The sequence below is a fragment of the Epinephelus fuscoguttatus genome, linkage group LG17 (genome assembly GCF_011397635.1).
Source record: "Epinephelus fuscoguttatus linkage group LG17, E.fuscoguttatus.final_Chr_v1".
Classification (NCBI taxonomy): domain Eukaryota; kingdom Metazoa; phylum Chordata; class Actinopteri; order Perciformes; family Serranidae; genus Epinephelus; species Epinephelus fuscoguttatus.
In genome coordinates this window covers 14,683,266-14,704,695 of record NC_064768.1, presented here as the reverse complement: position 1 = coordinate 14,704,695, position 21,430 = coordinate 14,683,266, and the positions used below count along the sequence as shown (strand labels likewise).

The 21,430-nt window shown below is 39.0% G+C and overlaps 1 protein-coding gene across 2 annotated transcripts in view; it reads left to right on the top strand.

The window, feature by feature from the left end:
* Positions 1-21,430, top strand: part of atp9b (ATPase phospholipid transporting 9B) — a 58,302-nt gene that overhangs the window by 5,823 nt on the left and 31,049 nt on the right. For both annotated transcript variants that reach the window (XM_049602204.1, XM_049602205.1), the window contains 9 exons: positions 1,978-2,151; positions 6,488-6,638; positions 7,717-7,830; positions 10,241-10,349; positions 11,054-11,112; positions 13,123-13,174; positions 15,404-15,498; positions 18,471-18,551; positions 20,940-21,015. In XM_049602204.1, coding sequence (XP_049458161.1) covers positions 1,978-2,151; positions 6,488-6,638; positions 7,717-7,830; positions 10,241-10,349; positions 11,054-11,112; positions 13,123-13,174; positions 15,404-15,498; positions 18,471-18,551; positions 20,940-21,015 — 911 coding nt within the window. The remainder of the gene's footprint in view (positions 1-1,977; positions 2,152-6,487; positions 6,639-7,716; positions 7,831-10,240; positions 10,350-11,053; positions 11,113-13,122; positions 13,175-15,403; positions 15,499-18,470; positions 18,552-20,939; positions 21,016-21,430) is intronic.

Genomic DNA, 21,430 nt, shown 5'->3' with positions numbered 1-21,430 from the left:
TTTTTGACTCTCACACCAGGCCCAGCAAAAGCAAGAGAAATGATGTGGTTTCGAAATAAATGTTCCCCAGTTGCGCATGATTTTATTTCTGTGTGTTGGAGTGGGTTTTTCCTTTCAACAAGTGATTGCTGGTAATGAAAGTGATCAGCCACTGTATACAGATACTAGATTTGAAATACTTGGTACTGTTTTGGTTCTGAAGGTCTTCTAATGTTGTCTATTTAATATGTATCAGGTATGAATGTTGAAGTTTTGGTGTCTGAAATGTTGTATTGTGCTGGATCAGTGTAATCAGTTTTGACAGCAGTGATAGGCAGCTTCTATCACATCCTATTAACACCTTTAGGGATTTGGAATTGGTAAGGTTTTATTGATACCATTGCCGTTATGAATCTGCTTAGATGAATTGAGAGAATGATAGTAAAGAGGCAGCAACACTATCTGCCTATTTACTATCATTCTGATGTTTCCTGTCATCCAAGTTGTGCATGGGACATGTGCTTTTGAATGACATGAGTGAATATTTGTAAAGTATACATTTTCATTTAGGTTTTCTTAGTCAAAGAAAAAATGTGCTAAGCCTGCCTGCATGGCATTAACCCTAGGTAAAGGATGCACTGCTCAGTTGGGAAGAAGTGGCTCTCTTGTAGAGTTTGAACTTCACAGTATTGCTGAAATGGTATAGAGAGGTGTTTCAGCATATTGCTGCTGTTATCACTCTTACTTGAAAATATCACTTTACGGACATTACAAGCAATGCTGTTGTCATCTTTCTCTGTGAAATGAAGCCACACTTTGGACCGTTTCCTGCTCTCTTTCATGACACCTTCTTGCAAGTCTCTAGCAGCATGTACGCATGAGTTTGAATCATTGTTTTGCAATGTGTAACTGTCAGAAAAACATGCTGGCATTGGTCAAACGAATTGATAAGCTTGAGGGCACACTATTCCAATTCCAGTATGAAGACCTGCTTGGCATTTGTTGAGTGAGCGTTTGATGTGTGGTTGTGCGTGCAGAAGTACACCAGGTGTAAATACGGTTATTGGTGTTTTGAAAGCAGGTAAAAATAGCATAGCCTCAGCTACATGCCAGCAGAATGGAAAATGGCCTGACTTTATAGTAACCACGAAAGACGCTCTTCTTATAGTAAACCTGATATCCCCTTTGCTACCCGATACTACAGCAGGCTATCCGTCACATTAAGCTGTGTGTCAATAGATAGACCTTTACTTATTACTGACTCAAATATTAACATATTACGAAATATTTTCATTTAAGATTTTATGCTCAGTTTAGGTGCATCTATATTTTTCATTCTGAATTTATTGTGGTTTGTGTGTAGTTTGCATCGTCTCTATAGTATTGTGGTGTGTGCTGTCAGTGTGCAGCTAGAGTTGGTTTATAGTGACTTAGCCAGTATTGTGAGTTCCTCTAGGTTTTTCCTGTCAGGTCTCAGACTGCCTTAATTCTGTAAAGAGGCCTCATGAATAAGACATTATGTGCTTCTCAAGAGTGTTTCCAGTGTTTCTTTATAATGTGAATGGGCGACGAACTCTACAGTACTTAGTGATGGAGGAACGGAGCCAACTGGGCTAACTAGCTTTAATCTTGGCTTTTCTTTAGTCTTTTGCACATCTGCTGCTGTATGGAGCAGTCTGTCATTCTTCAGTACTGACAGTCCGCTGACAACAAAATGTCCAAAGTTTGGCCACATAGCCTGTACATAGATCGTGGATAATTCAGCATCTATGTGGATTAAAAGAGGAGCTTATTGTGATGAGTAGCAGATATATATCTAAATGTTATTTTCACCCCAAGTGAAATATTGTGACATCTAAAAAGTACAAGCCTGCAATTGCACTGTGACACAAAATGTTATCATCCTTGATTCACAATAGCAGGTCCCTTTTGGGAACAGTGTGTCACATATCCATGTTCAGTTTCTTTATATCTGACTGTAATATGTCCTTCTCACAGATACTCTTTAGAAGATGAGCCCTCCAACCTGGATGAAATGCCTCTCATGATGTCGGAAGAAGGCTTTGAGAACGATGAGAGCGACTACCAGACGCTGCCCCGGGCCAGGGTCAACCAGAGACAGAGAGGCCTCGGCTGGTTCCTCCTTGGAGGGTGGAAAGTTCTCTGTGGCAGGTATTTGTACAGCATTGCATTGTTGTTGTTTATGTGTTTTTATTACGACATAATGACTTATGTTGGCTATGGTTATGACTCAAAGTAATGCGGTACGGATACTGTATAGGCTCGTTTCCACTGAAGACGTTCCTGGTACTATTTAAGGGACAGGAACTACTACAGGAACGTCCTCTCGCTCGGCCCTCTCAACCACCGTGTCTCCACTGAGAGAGCGGAGTACGACGAAGGTTCCTGTAAAGTTACGGGCTGCCTCTGGATGTGACGTAATCGTTACGCGACCATTTTGACCGGGGCGACGTAGGGACGCCGTTAGCCGATAACGGTGTCTGTAATAACTCACTAAATGGCCCGTGAAAAAAATATTTTTTTCCAGCGAATGTCTTAGTTACAACATGATTGAGCTAACTGGAGCAGTTTCATGTTGTATCCGACAACGGGAGGCTTTTAACAGATGACATCCTGATGTTAGCTTTGCTGCTGCTTTTAGCTTTCCCTGTCAGCTGATGCTTTCTAGACATCGTCATTTCCCAAAACTGAATAAATACCACACATCAACACAAAACTGCTTTGCTAGCTCAATCATGTTGTAACTAAGATATCCGCTGGAAAAAATATTTTTTCACGGGCCATTTAGTGAGTGTTTTTTTACATGGCGGCGGAAGCTATGTGAACGAGCTAACCCTCGTCTGCTGAGTTTTAAAATGCCGGCTATTTTGTTGCTTTCTGTCGTCACATCCTGCCTTGAGTATATCCAGTCAGCACCAAGTAATCCCCAAGCCCCAGCCAGGAGTCTTTCAGGGCCGTTCTGAGTACCTACTCCGAGGCAGGGACTTGTTTAGCCCCTGTAAAAGTTCCGGAACTCTGTCCTTTGTGGGTGGTTCCTGCGGTGGAGACACGCACCAACGGCCCCGGCCCCGTAAAATTACCCCGAAGTTCCTGCGGTGGAAACGGGCCTTATGTGTCGCCTCACATCAAAGCTCTCTGTCCACACACTGAACATGCACTTTTGTATGTAAACAAACCACATACTTATTAGCTGTGTGCTCAAGGTAACCATTTTAAGAAGGGTGAGTAGGCTACTTACTGTCTTCCTGCATTTGTTGTTTTTAAACAGAAAACACAGGTTTTATATTGTGAGATTTACTGGGAATGACATACAGTATAGCCAGCAGTGAATAAATTGTTATTAGCAATGATCATTTACCTTGATAAGGCTACTTAAAATAACCAGTAACTTTCAACACTGGGGCAATATCTCTGTAGATAGCTGCTACCTTATTTAGGTTTTTGTAGTGAAATTAGTATGTACATGAACAACAAAATATCCATTTATTTGGTAGTCAATGATTTGCGTGATATGTCCACATACCGAGCTGCAGAGCACAGGAGAGAAGAGACAGGTGAAGCGAATGTGAACTTGTTATGTTACATGCAATAAAAGCAAATGCCATAGGCTTAAGCTAATAATGGTTACTAGCACAAAACAATAGTTTTGCCTATGAATCTTGACACTCATTGCTCAGCCAAATTTGAGTGCTATGTTAATGCCAAAGCCATGTTTCATGTGTGTTAGTGGACTCTGTTTAATTGATCAGAATAATCATGATCATGATGAAACGTGTGATTATATGCCCAAAGGAATTATTTGGGTTTGCAGTAATATTAGGCTGTGTTTGAGCATTAAAAAGTCAAATATGATTTGAATATTAAAAATGAGAACAAATAAAGTTTCAATGGAATTATAGAGGAAGATTGACAGCTGTAAATTTTAAACTACTTGTACAAGATTTAATTAAGAACCTGTCTGTAACTAGTCTCGCCACCAGACAATCAGAGATCTCTACCTTCTGATAGTCTGGGGACACTCCTTTCTAAAGTGTGTTTAACACACCGGCAAAAACGGCCGGCAACAAAGCAACGCCTCTTGCATTTTTGAAAAGGACACGCCCTCCCGGGAATGTGCGCTCCCCCTTTTCTTGTCTGCAAGGACACAAACACACAGAGAGCTTAAAAATGGATGCCGAGAGTTTTAACTCCGTTTTATCAAATGTGTGCTCAGTCCACAAGATTGTGGAAATGAAAGACTTACAGCGACTTGAGCCATTTTGTACCGCTGCACGTGTTTCTAGTCAGACTATGTTTATAAGCACAAGAGTTCAGTGAGCCACTGAAGGACCGCCCTGCAGATTTACTATTGGTTCTGCAACGCAGGGAGTTTTTTTAAACTCTGAAATTGTATCCGCCCATCTAAACACAAAATCAGGGAGAAAGTCATCAGTCTTTAGTTAAGCAAGGCGTCTAAAGACTGACTTCTGAGTCTAGTCTGTAACAGATCTTTAAACATAAAGACAGCAGGCTGTCAGTAAAAATTTTATTGTAGAATTGATGTTAATCATTGTCCAAGAATGGTTGTGAGTTCAGGTACCTTCCAAGAAAAGTACACATATATATGCTGCCTTAAAACCTCATTAATTCCTCTGCCGTGCTGCAAAACCACATCATTTTTGATCTGTGATTAGGGTTATTGTACTGTTTGGACCTTTAACCACTCTGAAAGTTGGCAGTGTTTTGTCATTCTGTAAATGTATGTGTAGTGTATAATGTCAGTAGGTATGCTCGTGATGATCAGTTTGGATTTCAAACGCACCGGTAGTTGTGCATGAAGTGCAAAGAGAGGATAAGGGCATGTTTTTGGTCGAGTTCCTCGATGCGCACCATCAGTCCAAAAAGATTTTCAGGTCAAACAGAACGGCACGGTTTATCCAGCTAATGATTAATTTGACAGGTTTTGCCCTCTAAAGATGCTCCTTTAGAGAGGAGTGTTTGTTTATGCCAGAACAATAAAGTGTAACATTTCTAAACAAATGTTTGTGCAGCACTTCAGTGCCCAAAAAAGTAACATTTACCGATGGAGGAATTTCATAGAATATTCTGTTTTCTGTGCCGTTTTGCTGTCAGTGGTGCATCTCCAGTTGAAGCTGCATATTGATCCCCCCTCCCCATCCCCCCACTAATGAACAAATCGGATTTTTCACAGCTGACCAGTTTGATGCTTTCCAGTAATTTTATGTGTGCTTAGTGTGGGATTATAAAACACAAATAATTCACACTGAATAAGCTCTGACTGTTCAAATGGCATATTATTTGAATAGCATTCATTTGCTCAAATAATCGCTTTTATGAAACTGGACTCAGAGTGCACAGAGACTGGGAACATGGAGGCCAATACAAACAAGACTTTTTACCAAAGTTGATTTATTTAGTTTAATGTTTTGCCAACTTGCTTAAAAAGTGGAAAAGCCAAGTCGATCAGCATGACGGTATACACTGACACTCCCCTCTTTCCCCCCCAGGTGCCAGTTTAGGTCATGCTGCTCTCATTGTAATTTACCCCCACACTACACCTCTGTTTGCATTTGATATCAGATATGCTAGATAAGCCCCAGTGTAGTCATTAGCAGGTTGATAGAAAGTCAAATACTATTTAAAAAGTAAACGTCAATCTATCATCCATCTCTTCTCTCTAATCTCCTCTTAGAACTTTGATGATATCATAATAATAACATAGGTACATATGAAATAGCTGGTCTTTGCATGTCTCAAAGAGTCAAAATGAGGTAAAACAAATGTGTATCATATTCTGTCACACAGTATATTTGTCTGCACATACAGCCTCTCTGGTTCTTAAGGTTTACCAGGTGTTTTGCTCTTATAGTGCTTGACTCCCACAGCACTGGCAAGAGAACTTCCTCTTAGAGAGATACTAATCTTTTCGATGATTGAAAGCGCTGAAAGAAAAGAACTCCCTCATAAGATTGTGTCAAAAGAAGCCTTGAAGACCTAATTAATACTAACACCTGAAAAAACCCCCACAAATGTAAAATCTAGAGCATGATTCTGAAGATCTAATTAGCTGCCAAATAATTTTTTGTTAACCTAATTTGACCCCTGGCTGTGCTGCATAATCAATTGTTCATTAGTCTTTCTCCCTCTTTTCAATATTTCACAATCCAGAAGCCAGAAGCTGTGACAAGACTCTGTTTACTGTCAAAATGAGATGGAAAGTCTGTTGAAGAAACAAAACAACTTTTTAATATTTAAACATAAAATCCAGGTGAAAATAAGTTTCAAGCAATTTCCCCCTTATTAAAAAGATCTGTATTTTCCCATTTTTATTAGAATTTCAACAAAACACTTGATAGCATTCTAATTTGTGCAGTGGGCCTCTTCTTCCCTTTTTTAATGAAATTGTACTTATGTGGATGTGGCCATAGTAGCATGTGTTTGGTGCAGTGTGTTTACACTGAATCATTTCAACGGCTTCCCTCCTCAGCTGCTGTGATTGCCTGGCCCATATATGTCGGAGGAAGAAGGAGCTGAAGGCCAGGACGGTTTGGCTTGGCTGTCCGGAGAAATGTGAAGAGAAGTACCCCAAAAATGCCATCAAAAACCAGAAGTACAACATCTTCACCTTTGTGCCTGGGGTGAGTTGGATTTCAGAGAAAAAAACGAGATCTACATCCTGTGTTAAGTTAACTGTCGTTCCTTATGTAACACGATTCACATTTCATGCTCTGATCTTTGCTCCAAACAGAGAAGTTATGGCCTTTTTTTAAGTCAGCGTTTCCACTGTTATTAACTTTTATAGTCCCCACAGTGGCAAGTCTTCCTTCCTGTTGAAATATGTAGATTTTTTCCACAGATTATCAGTATTTAAAGCACAGTAGCATGCTCTGGGTCTAATTGTTAACTGTTCTGTCATTAAGTTAAGGGTTTACACTGTAGGGGACATTACAGATCCATCAGACTTACTTATTAAAAACCAAATGACTCCATGATTAAGTGGAGCGCCTTTGGCCCGGGCCATAAAATGTCAACTGTCTGTTGGAGACGCAGATATTCTCATCGATGGTGAACAAAACGGCTCTGTTTTTCTCCCTGTGCGTTGAATTATTAAATACACACAAATTGAGTTTAGCAGTGTGCATTTTTCCCTAAAGGTCAGGGGGTTCATTAACTGTCGAGCACCGTCCATTGATTCCATTGTCTCTGATAATCTGTGATGAGACGCAAGACTCTCATTATTGCAAACATTATTCAAAATTTGACCTTAGATGAATAGAATACTAAGGGATCCCTGTTGATGGATAGCCCATTAGCAAAGAGCTCTCAGTAAGTCACAGGTGGCACTTTGGTATGTGTGATTTAAGAAAGTTGGCCTGTTTTCCTTGTTCATTCATTATTGTGGTTATCTGTCCTGTTTGTCTTGTGCTGTGTGTTTGTTCTGCAAAGCGTAGGCATCAACCAACATGAAATCCTTTCCCTGTGTTCCATTTGAAACAGAAGTTCTCAAAGTGTCAGAGTTTCCATTAGGTTAATGTAAAGTTAACAGCATTAACACGTATCTTATTCCACCTTGGAACACGTACAGTAACCCATCCCGCCTGCTTTGTTGTTGCTACATCCACTTTGTCTTCTTTTGGCAGGTGTTGTCGTCTTTGACTCACCTTGCTGACATGTTCGCTCACCTCGCTCAATCCCTGTCCTCTGCTTCCCTCTCAGGTTCTCTACCAGCAGTTCAAGTTCTTCCTCAATCTCTACTTTCTGGTGGTGGCCTGTTCCCAGTTTGTGCCATCACTGAAGATCGGATATTTGTACACGTACTGGGCACCTCTGGTAAATGCATTTCAGTTTTTACACTGTTCTGTTCTCAAGAATATTTCTATTGAATTTTTGAAGTGTACAATATATACACAGGAAATTGTAGAGTGCACAACAGATATTTCAGATAAACACAGCACATTGTAATATAGGAGCACAACACGACATCTTGGCCCAATCATCCCTCATCCCTAACAGCCTCATCTACAAGCTGGAGTTCCGTATGTTAAAGGGTACATTGTCCCTTGAGTAATAATTACCTTATGCTATCCTGCCCATTCTTTATCTTCCATTTCCAGCGCAATTGTTGTCATTCTTCTGGTTTAGCGATAGCTTCACTAGTTGGCATTGTAAACAATGAATGAATATGGGAACATGCAGCAGCTGTTTTACAGTACCACACCCATCAGCCCTCAGTGACAGGAAGGAGTACATCAGAAAATGGCCTGAAAGTGGGCTCTTCTATGAGATCCCAAATGCAGTATCTTCTAAAAAATGACAGCTAAAGGGATTTGACAGGCTTAACTGTTAACGGATCAAGCTAACCATCTGATTTCCAGGCATTAGTTGTTCTGTGTCATGTACAGAATCCTGATTTCTTTGTCATCGAAATCCGCGGTTTCAAGATGAGTATAGACTACTGTTACTGCTTTCATGTTAATTATAGTAGCTAGCTATAGAGCATCATCATCATCATCATCTGTATTAGTGTTAAACATTAACATGTTTTTTGCTGATAGTGAGAATAATTACATAATCACTGTTGACATGTGCTTTTATATGCTGACCGGCTAGTCTCATGCAGCCAGCAGCTCCCAAAACTTTCAAAATTAATGTTTGGATAAAGTGATCACATTTTGGGAATCAACATGGCTACTTACTTGACTGACCATTGATGAATGAATTTAAGGGCATCATAAAGAATGTGGTGACAGAGACATACGCTTGTTTTTCTTCAGAGGCCACTATGTTTGAATAGTTTTTGTTTTATTGTGGATTTTGTATTATATGTTGTATTTGTTGCATTTGAAATGTGTTTTATTGGCTGCTACCTTGGCCAGGTCTCTCTTGTAAAAGAGATTTTCAGTCTCAATGGGACTTCCTGGTTAAATGAAGGTTTAATAAAAAATAAGAGTGTAAACTCACGCAATGGGGGAGGCCCCAAGTTCAGGCAAGAATGAAGTGAATCAGGAAGTGCTGGAAGTTGGGTTTTATATTAAGAAAAGGAAGAAAGGAAAATTAATAAATAAATGAATAAATATGAAAAGGTTTACACATTGCTAAATTTATACAGATTGTATTATCAACAGAATTTCACAGAAAGACAAAAGGAGAGTGAAAAATTAGTTTGACTGAAGGTTCTGAAAGTATACCAGGAAATGTCCCCAGACCGTTTCAGTTATAGACTGAGTACCAGATTTCGTCAAGGTTTAGACAGAACACAATGTCCCTCAGCGATTGAGCGTGGTTGGGCAAGGCAGCATCTCTCCATCTTAGTAATACTGCATGTCTGGCCAAAAGAGGGGCGAAGGACAGTGTGCAGTGTTTCATTGGAGTCAGGTAAAGGTCTCTCCAGTGGTGCCAAAAAAAGAACAACCAGAGGGTTGGGTTCTAGGTCAACTTTAGGAGTGGCTATAGAGTTTGGAAAATGTTTCTCCAGTATTTTTACAGGATACATCCAAGATGTTGCTAAGGGACACCTCACCCCTTTTACATTTGTCTAAGCAGGGTTACATCCGTAATTGTTCTTTCAGACAGTCTTTGTTGTGAGTAACAGTCATCAACATGAAACAAAAGCCAGATAGTGTTAGATTAATTGCCAAGCATTTTCACAATCTATGTGTTCAGGTTGCAGCATTTAAATGTAAGTATTTGGTGCTTTTGTCTTTTTTATTTATTTGTAAATTGAATATTGTTGAGTTTTGAACTGTTGGTCAGACAGTACAAGTAATTTGAAGACATAACCTTTGACTTAGAGTAACTGTGACATGCCTTTTTGTCACTACTTTTGTTGCACTTTGTAGGCTAAAGAATTCATTGATTGATAAAGAAAAAAATCTGCAGATTTATCAGTAATAAGATTATGAATAAAAATCGTTACCTGCAGACCCTAAAGATAGATAAAAATAGATCACTTATGTTTTTACCCGTACAGTTTGAATTAAATTTACAGATTCTGGCTTTGTTATCCTAACGAGTAAGCTTTCATCCTAACATCTTTCATATCATCCTAACATCTCACAGAGTTTTCAGTGTCAATTCTGTTCTCAGTTTGATTTGATTTTTAGTAAGAGTTTATAAACTAAGACTTAAACCTGTCATATGTGTAAAAGTCAGCTTTTTATGTTATGTTTATGCATTCTGGTAATAATGAAGCTTTGTTAAATTATCATGTTGAGATTGATCTGTGTCTTTTGTCACTCAGGGTTTTGTCTTAGCCGTTACAATGGTGCGAGAGGCTGTGGACGAAGTGCGACGATTCCAACGGGACAAAGAGATGAACTCTCAACTCTACAGCAAGCTCACAGTGAGAGGTTAGTGAGAGGACCGAGAGTAATCTATCCGTACTCCTCATGCCTGTAACTGTTTGCTGACATTATGATAACGGATATTCCAGCGTATAGTCAAGCTCTCCCCATGCAATTAAGAGACGGCACTCCACTGGATCTACACTTGTAACAGAAGTCATTCTTCTTGCTGTAATTGCATTGATTTTTTTTTTTCTCTCAGTTTCCCAAGACCGTATGATCTAAGATATGTCCCTATGTTGAATGTGTGGTAAAATCCCTTGTGTGGTATCTGTGACCATGGCTGAGGATGTAGCTTTCACACTCTCCGTGCGCCCATGTGCATGTACACAGTTATGTGTGCTTGTGAGCGCAGAAGAAGAAGGGTCCGGGCGGATATTGAGGCAGTATAATTTAGAGTGACCCTATGTGCCATTGTTTTTGTCTATGCCTCTGACCAGAGATGAAAACAGAGGGGTGTTAAATTATCAAGCTGGAGGTAATCAATCTCTGAGACGGTGAGAGAGAAAGGAGAAAGCAGTAGCAGAAAGTGGGTTGTGGTTTTAAGAGTCAGCGTCATTGTAAAGTGCCAGAAATCAATATCTGCATTTTATTTCATAAAGCTATTTAAAAATTCACAGCATATCTCAGAATTAAGAGACTCATTTTCATGTGAAGTGACATCTGTTGTCTTTCAGTAGTTTCTTCATTCAACCTGTCTTTATCCTCAGGTAAAATTCAAGTGAAGAGCTCAGACATACAAGTTGGGGACTTGATCATCGTTGACAAGGTAAATCTTTAGTGCTTCCTTAATATTTATCTGCATGCACACATTTCAAAGGATCAGTTTTGGGCAGTTTTCTGCTACAAATTTTACTATCTCTAATAGGTTTATGTATGAATAGCTGTTGTGTGCACCCAGTTTAAATTATTGATAACAAGAGTTCAGTTTAATTCAGAGTATATCAGAATCAGCTTTATCTCCTTCGTATGTGTGCACATTAGAGCTGCAACAATTAGCCGATTAATCACTTAGTGTATGTAGAAGCACTTTGTCATGACATTCAAAGGACTTCTTATACTTTGATACTAAATGATACTTAAGTATTTTGTTTTAATGTTCTTTAAATCTCTGTATTGCTATGATGTCCTGTTTTGTAATGCTAAAATTCCCATCTCCAGTTAATTGAGAAACCTTGAACCTATTTGATTGAAAAAAAGTTAATCGCCTATTTTAATTATTTATTAATCATTTTCATTTCATTTTTCAAGCAGAAAGTCAAGCATTTGCTGGTTCTAGCTTCTTAAATGCGAAAATTTGCTCTACTTTGTCAATTATGATAGTAAATTAAGAATCTGAGGGTTTTGGACTGTTGCTCTTGACAATTGAGGCAAGCTGAATACGTTACTTTAGGCTCCAGGAAATTGTGTGGAACATTTTTCACAATTTTTTGACATTTTATGTACTATACGATTTATTGTGAAAACAATCTGCAGATTAATTGATAATGAAAATAATTGGTAGTTGCAGCCCTGGTGCATATACAAGAAATTAGACTCAGTTTTGTTGCTCTCAATGTACATACATAGTGTCTACATTTTGCTGAACCTTAATCACAATGTTTCTAATGCAGTGTGGTTTAGACAAGGCTGGTGACAGTTGCTTTCGAGGTAGCAGTTTTACTACATAAAAATCAGGTTTTGCTTTTAGCTTTCGCATTTCTGATATTGAAATGTGATGACACTACCACATTCTAATGCAAGTTACCCAGCACAAAAAAGTTAATGAATGTTTTACCGACTTTTGTCACTTAAGAATTAATACTGAAATAGATTCTCATGTTTGAGTTAATTGAATTTTTAAGGATAGGATGATACTTTTTCATCATTGATTGCAATAAAAAAGAAGATATTTGTGAATTTCCATTTTCAGGATAGTCGTAAATATCGTGTCCAGCAACACCCAAAGAGACTGCTGAGCAGCCAGCTGTTAAAGAGACTCTGCAAATACAGGCTGCATACACACCAACTTTAAAAAAATGCAAAAAATCTAAATTAGCCATCAGCATTTTTCATATAAAAAAATATGATGCCATTTCAAATAGTTGAAAAATATTTTCTAAGATTATGAAGTTTTTCATTGAAAAGGATGCCCACTAAAAAAAAGATGTATATCCTCTTTGTGATGCAGTAAAAATACTTGTTTCTTAACAAAATGCAAGATAGTGTGATTCCAGTTTCAGTGCCTTTTAAAGAGTCTTAAGCATATTTTGATGAGTATTGTGAAATGCAATTATTTTGGATATTGGATAATCCTGATGTGAAATTTTCGTAATGTCTTATGGCTAATAATTTTACTGTGGTCTTCATTCAAATGAATGATTTCATGCATTACTAAACTCCCCACCTCTAAAAACAAGACTAAGAGGATTTTGAATGAGCTACCATTTTAAAGTTGATAGAATAATTTACCTGATTTTGAAAAGGGACCGTGTACAGTGTTAATCAGAGTTTTGTTTTACTTTAACAGAAACCAATAATACACTTCTGATACTATAAAACCCCCACTTAACTGTTAAACATGTGATCTTGGGTTTCAGCTCAGCCAACATGAAATGTAGCTGCTGCTAGAAAGTAGACAAGTTTAATTCCCATTACTGTGTGTTAGACAGACTTTAAAAAACGGTTTCTCCTTCACCCTCCGGTCAAGGTATTGACCTTGTTTAATTATTCAGGAAGATTCAAAGGGGCTGTTGCCACAGTGCTCAGTAACACACCACCTTTTTCTTTCTTTTTGTAGAACCAAAGGATTCCTGCAGACATGATATTCCTGAGAACGTCAGAGAAAAATGGTGAGCAGGCAAAGTGTTGGTGTAACTGTATCAATGTGAAGCAGGACAGTGCTGAAAAGACATAATTATGATCAGCAAAACTCCTCCTGGATTGAATAAGGTTTTAAAATGGATAAAAATCTCTTGATAAGCAATAATAAATCATTGCAATAGGTGGAATAGTAATGCAATAATACAAAATACAATAGACAGAATGGCTTACAGCTGAACCTTGTGTGCCCTGTGGCACTTTAACAAACTGTGTCAAGATCATTTTGGTAAAAGATCTGACTTTTCCCGCACTTCCAGTCCTTTGACATCATCTCTCCGAGGCAGCCTGTGATTCATATGATTTATGTCACATTCCTCTAGTGACTGGATGCAAATTCCAATTAATCAATGAGCTGCGTCAGATCCTACCTCTTTTCTAAGGGGTATCAGGAGGAAATGTTCTGAGGACATCATTTCCATCAATCTCTGATGTGCCAATATGCTTGGCAGGGAGTTGTTGATGTCTTTATGCTTCTAACACACACATTCACAAACATAAGCACATCTTTATCTTTCACACATGCAGACTCCTATACTTTGTCTTTCACATGCTCTCACACACTTAAGCCACACACACACACACGCACACATGCACACACATACATGCACGCACATACACAGCTAAGTGATGTTACGTGAGGTGCTGGAGTGCCATTGCAGCAGAAGGAAAGCATGAATCATCCTCCTTGTGTTAATGTTTTCCATCATAGTTAACCCTACAGGGATGGTTTATGGCTGCCCTTTACCCTCTCTGTCAAATAGTTGCTCCCATCCATCAGTTTCATATGTAATATTACCTCAGATCAATACAGGTCACGACTGCTCAATGTTTATCAGACCTTGCGGTGCTCACAGCAGCTACGGATGCTCTGGGTTGTGCTGCAGGCTATAATGTACTTTGCTGTTGGCGATTGACGCATGCTAGTTTATTATAGTCACATCATTTTTACAAGCCACGTGTGTTAGAATTTTTGAATGTTAAATGTCTCACAAAGATGTGACATTTAAGCATTATATATTTTTTGGCTGAACAACATCAGAACTTCAGTTTAACCTCACAGGATTTCCAATAATGCAAATATTTCTTGCTGAATTACATTGGATCATGTATAAAATCATACAAATCGTAAATTTTCTGTGTGAGATTGTGGAACATTTCTCAGTATATATAACATATAACGTAACTTACACATTGGGCAGCGCTTTTAAAAAATAATGTCATAACATGACCATAACAATCATTTACTGTCCATGATGGCTGATCTCATCCTCTGCTTGGAGGCTAAGCAGCTCCTGTACCTCATTGTCTCCCCAGTTTGCAAACATTTTCGGTTTCTGTATTTTTTCTTTGTGCTAGCTGCTAACTACTATCAGCTGCCTTTAACCTTCCTGGCAATGGGCCACACACATAACACGCCATCAAAAAGTCACACCCGTCCATGGTCCCTTCCTACTAGCTGTCCGTTATATACAAAGGTCAATATGGCGCTCTTACTCCCTCCGCTGCAAGGCTTAAAGGCAAGACAACTCTGTCTCTCCATTCCACAATAATACTTTTTTATAGAGAACGGCTAGGCAGAATAACAGCACAACACTCCTGTGTTGAACAGGAACAGGCTGTGTAAAACTGAATAGCTATAGACCATAGCGACGCCTAGCAGACAGTCTGTCACTCAAAGCAGCCATGCCCTCAATTATTTGTAACTTTAAGCCTTATTAACATGTAAACAGGTGAGTTATATAAAAAAATCACCCCTGTTCAGCATCATGGAGGGAGAAATTAGAAATTTTTTTTACCAGGCTGTACACATGTTTATTTCCACTGTGAAATTGTACATTGTAACATGGGGGTGCTTAGGGATTGACTTGGTTTTGGAGCCAGCCCTTAAGTGGCCAGTACAGAAACTGCAGGGTTTTTTTTTTTTGCACTTTTGCTTTGCCCTCAATTTCAGCCCCGGATGTTGCCCCTTGCCACAGCCGTACTTTGTTTGGTATGACTGGTAGCTTATAGTTGCTAATGCTGGCAAACTTTAGATAGATAATCCTGTGTAACTAAAATCCATTCACTAACTTTTCTGTACTTGTGATGCTACTAGACTTCTTATTTGTAGCATTTACCCTTGTCCTGTAATTCCAATTTGTGGCCAAAATTGTCACCAACCATGCAACAGTCTTAATAGCATTTCTGTCTTTTTTCAGGTGCCTGTTTCATCAGAACAGACCAGCTGGATGGAGAAACAGACTGGAAACTGAAGGTTGCTGTAGGATGCACACAGCGACTACCAGCAGTGGGGGTACGGATACATTACGATGGTAGTGACTTTCTCGTAACAGACAAACCAATTGCAAATGAGTGTTGTGTTATCACTAAAAGCATTGCTCATAAAATGAAGTTGTCTGGCCGTGATGGAAACCTAGTCACTGGTGACAGACAGCAGGAGCAGTCTGGACCTGGCAGCAGCTTCCTTTAACTGGAGGTGATATTCAACAGTTAAGATTTAAGTTGAGTTGATGGTGTTTTTTTGTTGCCACTTAGTGTGATCAGAGAATTAAAGTTTCAGCAAGTAATTTGATGATTGAGCCGTGGCATCTATATTAGGTTTCAAGAAACCGAGAGTTGTCTTCTACTTTAGCCGCTATTCAACCTTGTTACAACATTATCCCTCACTTTGGAAAGACTTATTCTGAGTATTTTAGACTGACTATGTTTACATGCACACTGTTATTCTGAATATGACGATTGTGGTAGGAGTAATGCAAACAGCATATTTCATTTTGATATTTTGAATGTATCATTTTCTGAGTAAGACCTCTGGAATACCGATATTATTCAGGTTTTAGGAGTATTCTGTGGACATGTATACAGTGCATTCAGAAAAAAAGAATCAGTTGTGTCTTAACTGCAGTTTGTGACACATGGCCTCTTGCCTGTTTATGATTGTTGGATATGTAGCACACAAACCGACTCACCAACAGTTTGCAAGGCTGTGTGGTAGAGATGTATGCCAAAAAGAAAAGCCCACATTTCAGGTTGGAAGGAGGAACACACTTACTTTTAAACATTATGAAAGACTTGGCCAGGATATGTGCAAATATCACAATGTCAACCTTTTCAGCAGTGTGGTTGAGGCTGTGTTGACACCATAGAACAAGTCTTTGAGAAAATCCTACTTTTGGGCAAAGATGCAAAATGGCACAGGCGGCTACAGCCATTCCACTTTTCTATATTTTGACATGATAAATGACATGTTAGTGCACATTGCATGTAATCAACAATACTATTGGTATATTTATTTTCATTAGCCATGTAAACAGCTTAGTAGGAGTATTGCCTTTTTTGAATTTTGTCGGGAGTCAAGACAGATCAGTGTGATGTTGTTGATGTGATTGTTTTCAGGTTGAAATGGCTGTTAATTGTACTAGTGGTAAAAAGTGAGCACACATTCAGTAGTGTTACCTCAGTTTATTTGTCAAAGTTTGCTGTTCCTGTGCACTAATGTATCAGGTCATGCTATGTGCTGGATAGTGATAGTACTTTGAGATGTCCATAAAGCTGGACAGTCTTCTTAAGATCAGTAGATTATATTTTGTATTAATGTAAACTTTAAAAACCAAAAACTTGAGAGTACTGACTGCAGTCAGATTTGAGTGTTGTTATTCCTCTGTGTCCACTCTCAATCACTAAATAAGTCCAGTTTGCTCAGCAGCCACATTGATCTCTCTGAATGCATCAAGATGCCACTGAGTCTCTGAGCCGCCTTCTGTAAAATGCTGAAGCAACACTACTCTCCATTGGGGGTTCAGTAAAATAATCTTCCCTGCTCCTTTTTAACCACTCTGCCCATGTTCTCACCAGGAGAACACTATCTGAGCATGACTGAGGCTTGCCGAGCCGCTGCAGAGGCTGCCTGCCTGCCTGCCTGCCTGCCTGCCCGCTTGAATAATTTAATATTTACAATCAATTTGGTTCCACTCGGAGCAAAAAAAAAAGGCTGCTGTTAGGTGCTTGACAGGCCAAAGGCTGCAGTCTTACTTGTTGGGATGACTCAGACAAACAGATGACTGAAGACTAGTAAGTTGTTTACTATTGTGTCTTCGTTTGAGGCTCAGTTTCTTTTCTTTTTTTTTTATAAAGGGATAGTTTAAACCTTTTTAAGTGGAGTTGTATAAGGTACTGATCCATAGTCAGTGTGTTACATAGAGTAGATGTCAGTCAGCACACCCCTAGTTTGGAGAAGTAGGCTGGAGTCCAACACAGAAGGTGAACAATTTACTACTTTGGAGGGGGCAGCAACAAAACCTATGTTAGCCACCAGAAAAAAATTAATATCAGTTCAAGTGTGTGCTATATTTAGAATATTTTCACTGCTTTACCTCAGTGTCATAAAGGGATTTCCGAAGGGTTATATTCCTGTATTCAAAGCCAGGCTCCACTGAGAAAAAAAAAAAGTTATTCAATAATGCTGAACACAGGAGCTACTGGTTCTCCACTATCTCAATCAGTCAGTTTGTGTTATTATGTGACTTTGGCATTTAAATGGGTTAGTTGGGATTTATAAAAGTCTCACAGTAACACAAAAATATAATCATAATAATGCTTTTTTTTTTTTTTTTTAAGATTTTTTTTGGGCATTTTTTGCCTTTAATTGATAAGATAGTGAAGTGTGAAAGGGCGAGAGAGAGAGGGAGAGACATGCAGCAAAGGGCCACAGGCTGGAGTCAAACCCGGGCCGCTGCAGCAACAGCCTTGTAGATGGGGCGCCTGCTCTACCACTAAGCCACCGACGCCCCGATAATGCTAATTTTTTAGTAGTGAGTAGCGACTTAAATAGTTTTTGCTGTGCCCCATCCACAGCAGTACATTACTTAGCTTTTGTGTCGTAACTTCTGCCTGGTTCTCCAAACTGGTGGCATGCTGATTGACATCTACTGTATGTGATACACTGACTTTGGATAAGTACCTCATACAACCACACTTCAGAGAGTCAAGAGTATCCCCTTAAAGAGAATAAAACATGTCTTCTAGCGTGAGAGAGATTGCAGCATTAGAACAAGTATAAATGTATAGACTGCAAACATTAAAGCATACTAAAAGTGGTAAAGATCAAACACAGCACCCAGTCAAAAAAGAACAAAACATCTTGTGCAGTAAAAGAATTACTAACTGTGGTAATTGAGTTAAATAAGACTGTGTCTGAGTTTTATATTAATTTATTAATGCTGAATCTTTTATCGCCTCCCTTTCTGTTGTGACTCCTTTCCTCAGGATCTCTTTTCCATCAGCGCCTATGTCTACGCCCAGAAGCCTCAGCTGGACATCCACAGTTTCGAGGGGAACTTCACAAGGGTACAGTAACTCATTGACATATTTATTACCTGTTAAACACACGCAGAGTTTTTCTTTACAAACTGGATTGACATAGAAGATGTGTATCACTGCAGTGTGTTGACAAGCAGCAACAATGACATCTTGTGTGTCCATCCGGGCCTGTTGTTATCTCCAGCAGGCGTACCTCTTACATCACAGACAGGTTCTCGCAGCTCCAGCTCCATCCATCCCGTCTTGCTTGTTGCTCAGTGATTTTTTTTTTTCCCTTTTTTTTTTTTCCCTTTTTTTTTTTTATTAATAGCAGATTAGCGCAGCCCCCACAGAGAGGAGAGCTCCAGTACAAAGGGAGGCTTTGTGGCCCGTCTTCACTCTTGGCCACACACCAGGCTTAGTGAGCGAGCACTTCCTCCGCTCATTCATCCTCCGCGGCCTTCCTTTGCATAGCGTGTGCTTTTAGTCTGAGCAGGATGGGAAAAAAATGGGTTCCCACAGATCCGCAGCAAATGAACTTACCTATTTATGAGGCTTTCTTTTTTCCTTTTTTTTTTTCTCCTCGAGACGGATATGGTGGCTTTGTTTCTGTGGTCTTTATTGAGATCCTCCGCAGTTATGACCACCGTAGTATGATGCCAATGTCAGAGCGGTCAAGCACTCTGCAACCTGCCATTTATTTTTCATGCACCTCTTCCCATGTTTGAGTGGTTTGACAGGATGTGGGTGCTTAGGTATCATAATTATCATATCAGGCAGGCAATTTGAGCCGAAACTGGAGCCTTGACTCTGCACTCCTGACTCAAGCCATTTTCAGCTTTCGTCTTTATTTAAGATTGAGGGGTAAAACGGGGAGTGGGGGAGCGTGAAACAAGAGGCTCTCCAGGGGCTTATTTATCACTGAAATCTCATCTACGTGCACTCTCTATACTGTTTTTAAAAGGAGCCTCTATCGCCATGCCAAATCTAGTAGTATTGATAAAGGGACCACTGTATTGCTACAGTCTGCACAACTGTGTCAGGTGCTTGTGAAAATTAATGGCACAGCAGAGCCCGGTCATTCCGGTCAGGCTGTATGCTTAACTGAGGTTGTTTTCCTCATGTCTGTACAGCTGAAATTTTTATTTTCAGGGGAAATTTGTTAGCCTTGACACAGTGTTTTCCCCAAACAGAGAATAAAAAGAACTGTGCAATTGTACTATTTTTGTGGTAATTCTGGTTTTCAAATAGGATTTAGAACTACCAAAACTACCACAACAGCGTTGACTCTATTTGTCCTCCAATAAAACACATAAAACTGGTTAGTTGTACTACAAATGTTAGTCAGTGAGCCATTGCCAAATTGTTTTTAGACATCATGACAAATACTGTAAAACAGGTCCATCACTAAAAACAAGTGTTCTTGAATGTGGCCTAAGAAATCACACTACACACTACTTTACAATATTTACTTGATGTAAATCAGTTTAAGCTTTAATTTTCTTTTAATTTTTGAAGAGTATTTATTGCTTAAACACATAAATGAACTATCTGCAGGCAAAATTCATGGCTCACGCACACACTGAACAGAACTGATTAGAGGTTGCTAATTGCAGAAATAAATTTACACAGTTAAGGTATTTCTTTCAAGTAGGTGTTTTCTCTCTTTTGACTTCCTTGTTTACCCACTAAAGTGTTTTAATAAGGGACATTTACGAGTTAAATTCTAATTAACACTGTCACTTTCAACCAAACCTGTGACATTTATTTTCTAATTATATTTGGGTGTTCTACTAAAGGATGTGCAAACAAATTTGACATTCCTTGTTAACCGTTATTGAACTACAATGCCTGTATTCATTGGCTGTCGTGTTAGTTAGACAGTTACATGGAGACACTGTGCCAACATGGTACTACTGTCAAAAATATTGTTTTATCCCTACTTATCAACTCTGAATATTTATAACAGTTTCAAGACTCACAGTCATGGTTTGGCCTTGTCATGTTCATCTTTTAATAACAGATTTAAATATTTCTGGTTCAGGACATCAACCTCACCAACATTGGTAATTGCTCATTATCTTTATGGAAAACCATTTCAAAGGCCTTAGTTTTGGGAGAGGTTAAAACAGCTATAAGATGAAAATATTAACATGCCAGCAGTAAGCAAATGAGAAATGCAGGCAGTCAAGGGCACGTTAAAGGTTAAAAGGTTAAATTGTATGCCTTTCAATTTCAAATTCCCCTGTGTTATTGATTGGGAATGGTATTAATATCTCTGTTTTTCAAGGTATTGTATGACAACACAACAGCATAGATTCAATATAAAGATAATTTTTGAAACATAGCAGCTCCTCTTTACTATGTACCATACTGCCAATTAACAGGCTCACACACATACACAAATTGTAAAGCAGTATTTTGTTTCTCCTGTAGGAAGACACAGATCCACAGATCCATGAGAGTCTGTCTATTGAAAACACTCTGTGGGCCAGCACAGTCGTTGCATCTGGTAAGTGAATGACAACTTTTATTTCAAGTCCGTTTTTATCTTGAAATGAGAAAAAAGATTTTTCCAGATGATGCCTTGCAGCCACAGTGTGTTGGTTCTCAGTAACATTGACTGTTTATGTAGAGTTTTATGTACAGTCTGCTGCCTGTTGAATCTCCATGTTTGTCAGGAAGCAATTTTAAAACCTTGACATTACATTGAAAAATACTGTATATCTGCACCAAAATAGTACATTACCTTCAACCAGTTCTGCCCTACATAGGCTAATCTGGGTTACTACAATTTTGGTCAGAGAAAATAGGGTGTACAAGTTGCAGTAACAACACAATCCAACCCAAACACCCAAGGCAAACCACAGTAAATGTAGTCGCTGCACTCTGTCTTGGGTTCCCTGAGGTTTGAGATTCTTTCAGGC